General features: G+C 42.1%; 1 protein-coding gene across 1 annotated transcript; it reads right to left on the bottom strand.

Moving 5' to 3' along the window:
• Window positions 1–1,519: 1,519 nt before the first annotated feature.
• On the bottom strand, window positions 1,520–8,046 carry LOC113619802 (allergen Fel d 4). The gene is given in 7 exon segments (XM_027105178.1): window positions 1,520–1,793; window positions 2,729–2,774; window positions 3,578–3,688; window positions 4,381–4,454; window positions 5,216–5,303; window positions 5,306–5,351; window positions 5,714–8,046. Coding segments are annotated over 7 exon segments (471 nt in total). The 5' UTR covers window positions 5,810–8,046; the 3' UTR covers window positions 1,520–1,783.
• Window positions 8,047–10,177: the final 2,131 nt, after the last annotated feature.

The following is a 10,177-nucleotide window of genomic DNA, read 5'->3' as shown; positions in this document are numbered from 1 at the left end:
CCTGTAGGCAGAGTAAGATGTGGGGAGAGTCAGATGCCTAGAAAGCCTTCTCTTGTTAACATAAGCCTTATGTCCATAATGAATGAGTCATTCTTTCTGCATGACAACCCCTACCCACATCTTGCTCTGCCCCAACAACCATGTGTAACTCTTACACTGTTTTTATTATCAGCTGATGTTGGGAAAGGATTATAACTGGAAGAGGATCTTTAATTTCCCTTTCTCCAAAGCCTGTAAGCTCCCCAAAGAAGAGGTTAATAACACTTAGCCTCCTTGATGCCTCCTGAATGTACCACATATAGATTGCTGCAGATAAGTATTGCTCACGTTTCATGGAATCTCATTTAACACGTTCCCAGTAGATAAAAGCAGTGGTTGAAGGAAGTTTTCCAAGAGTATGAAAAAACACTGACCAAGAGAAAGGTAAATACCATATGATATCACTTATATGTGCAATCCAAAATATGACACAGGGACTTCCCTGGTGGTCCAGGGGTAAGACTCCACACTCCCAATGCAGGGGGCTGGGGTTCGATCCCTGATAGGGGAAGTAGATCCCACATGCATACCGCAACTAATAAGTCCACATGCCACAACTAAAGACCTGCATGCTGCAACGAAGATCCCGCGTGCCTCAATGAAGACCTGGAGCAGATAAGATAAATATTAAATAAATAAATAAATATGACACAAATGAACCTATCTATGAAACAGAAACAGAATCACAGACATAGAGAACAGACCTGTGGTTGCCAAGGGGGATGGGGGCTGGGGGAGGGATGGAATGGGAGTTTGGGATTAGCAGATGTAAGCTGTTATATATAGAATGGATAAACAACAAGGTCCTGCTGTATGGCACGGGGAACTATATTCTATATCCTGTAATAAACCATAATGGAAAAGAATACGAAAAAGAATGTATATATGTAAAACTGAATCACTTTGCTGTACAGCAGAAATCAAAACTGTAAATCAACTATACTTCAATAAAATTTTAAAAATGAAGATTTTCAGAAACTAACAGCATCTTATCAGGGTAATTTTCAACTTAGATACCATAGATGTGCTTCTACAAAATAAAAGCATTTGCCGTACCAAAAAAAAAAGAAAAGAAAAGAAAAGAAAGAAAGAAAGAAGGGACACTGACCATATCATAGGACGGATGGGTTAGAGAAGCTGGGGTATAAGGGCATATTCTGAAACATATCGAGCTGGTATCAGCCCCAGCAGCATCTATCTCTCAGTACCCCCACTGAAAAAGAGAATTCTAGGATGGAGCAATTTATAGCACAAGTCTTATAGTTTGTCTTACCAGGTCACTAAGAAATGGGCAAATCAAAAGGCAGGTAGCACTCATGGGGACAGAGAATTACTGCAGACAAGGGAGAATCCTGAAACTCAGGGAAGATTCTGAGAAGCTAGAGGAAGATTATGGACACAGGGCCAAGGAAGTCCCCTCATTTGCTTCCTGTCAACCCCACATCTCTTTAACATACACAAAGACAAATCACATGACTGGAAGGTGAATCATTTATTGACCAGGTAGAGGAAGGTCTTATTCATGGTACTGTTGTGCTGAATATGGCACAGAGAGTTAGAAATTTGCAGGAAACTTTGCTTTGTGGTGAGCTAATGAGTCTTCCTAGATAATTAGGGGAGATCCTGAAGATGCAGAGTTGATGCCTTCACGTGCGATAGTGATGGAAATCAGGTCACAGAACTTGTCGCAAGATGATGTGGGGACCATGGAAGAGAAGATCCTGGAGCCCAAGTGAGGTGGCACTCACCCAGTGCTAAGTAAGCCGACGAGAACAAGAACACCGAGACTCATTAGGTGCTTCTCGGATTGAACTGAGGACAAAGAGAATTTCTATTACAAAAAAAAATGTTGAAGAAATAGTTATCAACCTGCATTCTAACCCATGTTATTTGCCAGAATAGGGGTAGGGAGGGTGTTAAGTAAATGACTTTTTTTTTTTTTCTATTGCTGATCCCATCTTAACCTTCCCCCACTTGAGTCTATGAAAAGAAAAGAAGCAATGAAGGATCTTAGCAATGCCATCCTCAGCATTGGAAGTTTTAAAGAATTTTTGACAAATTGAGGAATCATGGCGAAAGCCATAGCAATCTTTCACTAAGTGCTTCCTTCATGGAAGCCATCATTGCTAATGAAGCCCCACAATAAATCTGAGGCAGGAGACAGATGAGGAAACTCAAGAGTCCATTTTCCAGGTTGGAAGACAACTGGAAGGTCAGACAACTCTATTCCCAGATTAGAAGTTAAGGATGTGCAGGAAGAAAGGAAGAGATTGAAGGAAGAAAATTTTTCTATAAATTGGAGGGTGAGATGGTCCTCTGGGCTTGGAAGATGGACCACAAACACAGAGATGTATTTGAGTTTCACACTCACACCCTTTTCCCATTTAAAACTTTAAGTCATGATTTTTAGCACATTATCAATTACTGAGCCCTTTTCTCCAGCATTATATCCACACAGTAACTCTATAAGGTAGACATCATTGTTTCCCTTTTAACTGCTACATCATTTGCTCAAAAAGCTCATAGCAGGAGTGGATCCTGAATGCAGGTCCTCCAACTCCAAATTTCAAGCTCTCCCAAAAAGCTTCCTTACCAAATTATTTTTATTGTAATCTTTGGACATAAAACCCTAATGCTTTTGGGAGGCACTGATCCCTGAGCCAGCCCCTCTCCAGCAGAGCTCACCAACCTGGAGGCCTGGGCCACTCCACTCCCTCGGGCCTGGAGACAGTGATCTACAGAGGCAGAGAAGAGCACATTCAAATACCAACCCTGGTTTATTTCCCAGAATGAAACCAGATGATTCTCCAGGTTAGGGCAAAGGGGACTGACTGGGGTATTAACTTCTCTTGGATTTTTCCCTTCAGGAACATTCCCATTCAGTAAAGTGGGAATTTAGGCAGAGAAAGCCAGAGAGATCTCAACTTAACGACTTTGGTAATATGGAAACATGTGGAAATATGTTTTCCTTAACAATCCCATATTTTTGGTAAATTTTCACAAACTTTTTCATGATTTTGGGCTCCCGTCTGGTTCTTGGGCGTGGGAAGAGTGACAGTAACTGCTTTGTCTTGTTTATTGGTCACTGAGTCTCATCAGAGGGGTGGGGCTCCAGCCAGACGGGAAAATGAATGGTACTGACTGGGTGCTTAGGCAGAAGTCTTGGGGATGAAAAAATAACCTATCTTGAATTTTTTTTTTAAATGTAATCTCTCTTTATTTTTTACGTCTTCATTGGAGTATAATTGCTTTACAATGGTGTGTTAGTTTCTGCTTTATAACAAACTGAATCAGTTATACATATGTTCCCATAACCTGTCTTGAATTTGACATCTTTAGGATATCTTTCTGGCATGATGAGAGATTCATCATGTTCCCAACACTGAGCCTGAGAAATTTTACCAAAGGTGAGCATCTATCTTCAGAGGAGGAGAGATGTCATCCCAGGATAAGATTGGGAAGACCACTCTGTCTCCAGGCTTCCTTCCTTCCCCAGTCTCCCCACCCCACGATGAGTGTCAGCATGAAAATACTGTACCGTAGAGCTCCAGCAGTTGGAATGATTCATTGTTGTTGACATTCATGAGATAAAAAATAATATATTCAGTATAATTTGTTTGAAGTATGCGAAATTTATTGTCTTCATCATCTGTGGAGGAAACAGAACACAGCTCAGAACTCCTCTGGTCCATGGGAAGGAAGTGAAACCCTTTCACTTCCTATTCTCTCCCACAAAACAAATTCAAGTGCATATCCTGGAAGAAATAGAGAGTGATATCTACTGCCTTCCATTTGCATCTCTCTGGGATTCATGAGGCAACTTCTAAGGAACGCTGGTGGACTGACCACTAGGGGTAGAAAAATTCAGCCACAGCAGCAGCTTTCCCTCTATCATGCTCCCTGAAACTCACCTACCCTCCCTCAGCCATCTCTGCCAACTGTGTGTCTCTGTCTTCTCTATAAGCCCCATTGCATTATATACCCAGGGCTGTGTCCCGAATAATGTGCTGTGGCAACGGCCCTCAGACATCATCAGAAAGTGGGCAAGGAATGAGAAGCTGTCCTGCCAAGTTACTTTTTTTTTTTTTCTGCCAATTTTCTTTTGTGGCAGGAGGTACCTGTGACCAAACTGCCTTCTATACCTGATGGTACTGTGTGCCAGGCACTGGCTTTTACACACACATTTCTCCCAAATTCAGGATATCGGCTATTAGATGGCCCCACTGTATTACCTAAACAAGCATATCAGGAACTGACCAAGGTCCTGAAGATACTGGGGTTTAGCAAATTCCTTGCAGTTGGAAGTAGAATTTAGACAGACCTTTCTTTTTGCATACTTACAGGTAACACTATGTACACCATCCTCTCCTGCTTTGTCAGAAAGCAAAGACATTTCAGGACATGCTCCACTTACCCTGTAAAACAGAATGAGCCGATGCCCAAGAGATACTGATGGTGCTGGCTCCTTCACACTCTACCTGTAACTTGAGTTTACGATTCCACTGATTAACTGTTGAACATTTTCGGGTATAGTTTCCAAAGAACTTTTATTTACATTATTCACTTTATTTGCTGCTTTGAGAATGAGTCAACTACTTCTATCACTATTACTCTACCACTGCTTCCCACTATTACTATTACGATAGCTACTTGTCCAGAGAATTAGCTGGGTTCTTACCATGTGCCAGCCTCTTAGATATGTGCCTTACGAACATAACCGCACTTGGTCCTCACAAAAAACCATGAGAGACAATTATTATCATCTTCTTTTACTCTAGGGAAAATTGGGGAAGAAACAGATGAATTTTCTTGGTCACACATATAGATTCAAGAACGAGATAGGCTGTTGATTCTGAATCCTGTGCTCTTAACCTATGCTGTCATGCCACACTACTTATGATTCTGATACCCCTCTACCCCTTACCTCCTCTACTCCCGTTTAAATTCATGCCTGTCACCAATTCTTATCTCTGAATCTAGAAAAGCCACAGGTTCACCAAACCCCAAATCAGTGCCGGATGATGGACCCTGATTTTAGGTGCAGGCCCAGAATGTATGTATATGTGTGTGTGTGTGTGTGTGTGTGTGTGTGTATGTGTGTGTTTGTGTGTGTTTAGAGGTCCAAGACCATATTCAGGCTTCTGTTTTTTCTTTCCCAAGCAAAAAACCCACTTACTTTGTATGAAATTTAAAGAACAAAGAAAATTTTTCCAAGGCATGGACGTGCTCCACAAAAACTCTCATGCTACCATTTTCTTCTATCTTTTCTTGGCGTCTGAGGCCAAGAGAATGGAATCTCACTCCCCTGAAATCTGCAATAAATCAATAAAATGATTGGGTGAGAAAAGAGGAAAGAGATACAACATGAACACTTGTCTCCTTGAACTCTGGCCTGTGGGCCAGGACTCATCACAGTGACGTGAAGATGAAATTAGAGCTCAGGTCAATTGGCACCACACACCTAGGACTCTTTCAACTGTCCCTCCAGTGAGAATGGAGGTCCCCAAGTGCTGTCGTCTTTTAACATGGCACAACTGCCCTTAGTCTAAGGTCTGAAATCACCCCTTTTGCCTAATATGTCAAGGAACTGCTGCCCTCCAGGAGGGTCACCTTGTTTCAGAACCCTCCAAACCACCCCCCAAAATCCAAAGTCACTATTCTCCACTGCCCCTACCTTTGAAATATCGAAGTTGCTTCTCACAACACCAGGGTTTCCTTCCTTGTGGGCACAGCCTACAGTCAGCCCTGGACACAGCAACAGCAGCTTCATCTCGGCAGGGGACAGCGCTGTCTTCTCTGTAGTCACTGGGAGTGAGTCTTTCCCTGACGGCGGTTCCTCTCCCCAGGGCCTCTGTTTTTATATCTGTTCTGGGTCCAGTTTTTTGCCCACAAGGCACCACCTTTCCTCCAGGAAGTGGGAGAACCCATATCTGAACCCAAGACTATCTGATCCCAGAGCCCCTATAATTATTGACTCCATGACACAGGTTGAGGCTTGATGTCTTTGGCATGAAGGACAGATGGAAGAGGAGTAAGTACTGCTTTAGACCCTCAGGTGTGTCTGGCTGGTAGTTATTACTGAAGAAGCTGCATGTAGATTTCCCTAAAATGTGATGCTAGGGATGTAGCTGTGAGTCTGATCAAGGGAAGGGCAAGTAGCAACTCTCTCTTTGTCCAAAAATATTTGATGAATGAATGGATAATTTGAGGAGTATTGCTCTTCTAATAAGGAATTAGGAGATGCTTCCATACCAAAAAAGCAAAAACTATGCCCTCCCATTTGTGGCCGCAAGTTAAGTAGCTGGTCACCAACCACATTAAGACTTCCTTGCCCCAAACCAAAATACTGCACAGAGCATTTTATAAGTGACCCACGGGAAGGGTGACAGTCTGCCAGGAGGCTGAGAAACAACTGGCCTAAGTCATGACTCAGCATGGGTCAAGGGCTTATGGAGTCCATATATGACCAGATAACAATCCATTTATAACAGGTAACTTGATTGAAACTAACAGCTGACTGGAAACGGACTTAGTGACCTTGTCTTTAGTCCCACTCTTAATTAATTGAACAAATCACTCACTGAGAAAGCCAGTAGGAACAGTCAAGCCATCTTATATAATAGCAAGACACAGTCAGTGCCAAGAAGAATACCAAGAAATAGAGCTTATTTGATTCATGCACCACAGTGGAAGTACTCCTTGGTCCCTGGCACCCGGGGTGCTTATATTCTGCTGGTATTGGCTCAAATCCAGTTCTAAAATATCCATTCTCTTCACTGATGAAAGGTTGCTTGGAGCTAACAGCATCCCATCTGTGTCATCTGGGTCCTTCGGAAAACAGATCCTGAGACAGATTTAGGAGTATAAAAGGCTTACTGGGAGTAACACTTGTGAAAGGAAAAAGGAGGAAATGGGATTAGGGAAGGGGAGTTGCCAGACCATGACATAGATCTGACAGTCTCTGTCAGCCCAGCAGGGATCTCTGAGTGTGTGAGAAGAGTCCTGTGTTAGGCAGAAATGGATGGGACCTTGTACCACAGTCTTGCACAGTCATTGGATGGGGCCACCCCAAGAAGACCACTACCTCAGCTCAGGAGTTGAGGCCGATCTGAACCAGTTAACAGTGGTGGCTGTGAGCCAACCACACTCCTCAAGGCTGCACAATGGGCCCTTTCGTGAAGAGGGAATCTGAGCAATACATGTCTATGTCTGGCACACCATCCTAATGTCCAGAAAGAGGCAGTCCTGTCAAAAGGGATCCAGAGTTCTCTTCCCACATGGGTTAGGGGTGGAAGCAGAAACCCTTTCCTTCTTTTCTAGTTTGAAATTTCTACCACAACATGAGGGTTCCCTGTAGGTAAGAAACCCAAGGATAACAGTGATTGTCACCTCCAGACTCACTCATCAAAATTGAGCAAGTACTTACATACACATGGGCCCAGGTTACCCAGAGGTCCATCTGGGACTCTCCTGGTAGCACATCAGTTGCTGGTCAGTAGTAGGACCAGTTTATTCCAATGGTACTGACACCACCGGGCTTGGGGAGGCTGGAAGAGAGTTTGGGCAGTGGGAAGAATAATCATAAGTCTTGGATTCTGTGCCCTTTGGGAAAGGGTAAAGGAGCCCCAAAGATAAAAATCATTCATGTAACCATTTTGCCATAGGCTGGACCTAATTTGAAAAATAAGAAAATCTGCTTCATATCATCAATGTAAGTGTCTCATGGAATTATTTATGTAAAGAGCTTGGCATATGGACAGCTACATGTAAAAGAATGAAATTAGAACATTCTCTAACACCATACACAAAACTAAACTCAAAATGGATTAAAGACCTAAATGTAAGACCAGACACTGTAAAACTCTTAGAGGAAGACATGGGCAAAATACTCTCTGACATAAACCGCAGCAGTATCTTTTTGGATCCACCTCCTAGAGTAATGAAAATAAAAACAAAAATAAACAAATGGGACCAAATTAAACTTAAAAGCTTTTGCACAGCAAAGGAAACCATAACCAAAACGAAAAGACAACTTACAGAATGGGAGAAAATATTTGCAAACTATGCGACCAACAAGGGATTAATCTCCAAAATATACAAACAGCTCATGCAGCTCAATATCAAAAGAAACAAACAACCCAATCAAAAAATGGGCAGAAGATCTAAGTAGACTTTTCTCCAAAAAAGACATACAGATGGCCCAAAAGCACATGAAAGATGTTCAACATCACTAATTATTACAGAAATGTAAAGCAAAACAGCAATAAGGTATCACCTCACACCGGTCAGAATGGTCATCATCAAAAAGTCTACAAATAAATGGTGGAGGAAATGGAACCCTCCTGCACTGTTGGTGGGAATGTAAATTGGTACAATCACTATGGAGAACAGTGTGAAGGTTCCTTAAAAAACTACATATAGAACGACCATATGACCCAGCAATCCTACTCCTGGGCATATATCTGAAGAAAACCATAATCCAAAAAGATACATGCACCCCATGTTCACTGCAGCACTATTTACAATAGCCAGGACATGGAAGCAACCTAAATGTCCATCGACAGATAAATGGATAAAGAAGATGTGGTATATTTATACAATGGAATATTACTCAGCCATAAAAAAGAATGAAATAATGCCATTTGCAGCATCATGGATGGACCTAGAGATTATCATACTGTGAAGTAGGTCAGACAGAGAAAGACAAATACCATATGATATCACTTATATATGGAATCTAAAAAAATGATACAAATGAACTTATTTACAAAACAGAAGCAGACTCACAGACATTGAAAACGAACTTATGGTTACCAGAGGGGAAAGGTGGGGCAAGGGAGGGATAAATTAGGAGGTTGGGATTAACATAGACACACTACTATATATAAAATAGATAATCAACAAGGACCTACTCTATAGCACAGGGAACTCTATTTAATATTCTGTAATAACCTATATGGGAAAAGAATCTGAAAAAGAATAGATACATGTGTGTGTATAACTGAATCACTTTGCTGTACACCTGAAACTAACACAAAATTGTAAATCAACTCCAATATAAAATAAAAATTTTTTCAAAAGAGCTTAGCATAGTGTCTGGCACATAGTAAGTGGTCAGTTAATGGAAGCTAATCATATTCTTTACTTTTGATCACGTTAGTTATTCAACAAGCAGTCATCGTTGGCTTACTATGTCCAAGCTCTGAGAGTACACTGTTGACAAAAATAGCTCAAATTCCTGCCCTTACTGAGCTTCTACAGTGGTCCATTTTCTTTTTAATCTTCACATTCTGGATCCTATAAGGTCAGAAGCATGACCTGAGGAAAAAGACCAAACTAGGTGCCTCTCCTTTAATTGTAGCGTCTACAAAAACCCCTGACTTCTTTCTTCTTTTCCTCATGCTGCAACCCCTTCTAGAAAGCCCTCCCTTCTCTGTCTGTTCAAATTTTACCCTTCCTCCAAGGCCCCGCTCAAGAATTCCTTTGACTCCCCAGGGCTCACTCTTCTCATCCTTTGTATTGTCCCCACAGCACCTAGAGTTTCACGCTTACTTTACAGCAGTCCGTCCCTTATTGGACTGTGCTACTGTCAAAACATAATTCTCAAAGAGTTAAAGAACATAACTCTCATACAACTATATAGCGAGCCTGTGTCAAAGATTTAATGTTAAATCTTTTTTTTTTTTTTTTTTGGCGGTACACGGGCCTCTCACTGCCGCGGCCTCTCCCATTGCAGAGCACAGGCTCCTGACGCGCAGGCCCAGTGGCCATGGCTCACGAGCCCAGCCGCTCCGCGGCATGTGGGATCTTTCCCAGACCGGGGCACGAACCCGTGTCCCCCGCATCGGCAGGCGGACTCCCAACCACTACGCCACCAGGGAAGTCCATGTTAAATCATTTTTGAAGGACCCAAAAGAATGACAGCTGATTCAAAGGAGGATATGAGAAGCTGATGTATGTATAAGTCAGTGAAAGAAAAAACTGCTGGGATAAAATTGCTAAGTTAGACACACGTGGTTAATGTCCTACAGGGCAATGAATCCACAACCTTTGTGGTTATTGTCTCCACTGGACAGAAAGCATTTACATATTTACCAGACAAAAATAATTTGCACCTTCTCAGTTTTTTACCAATTAA

The sequence above is a fragment of the Aethalodelphis obliquidens genome, unplaced genomic scaffold, assembly GCF_003676395.1.
Source record: "Aethalodelphis obliquidens isolate GAN/ISIS:26980383/991018 unplaced genomic scaffold, ASM367639v1 scaffold7, whole genome shotgun sequence".
Classification (NCBI taxonomy): domain Eukaryota; kingdom Metazoa; phylum Chordata; class Mammalia; order Artiodactyla; family Delphinidae; genus Aethalodelphis; species Aethalodelphis obliquidens.
This window is presented reverse-complemented; position numbering and strand designations above follow the sequence as displayed.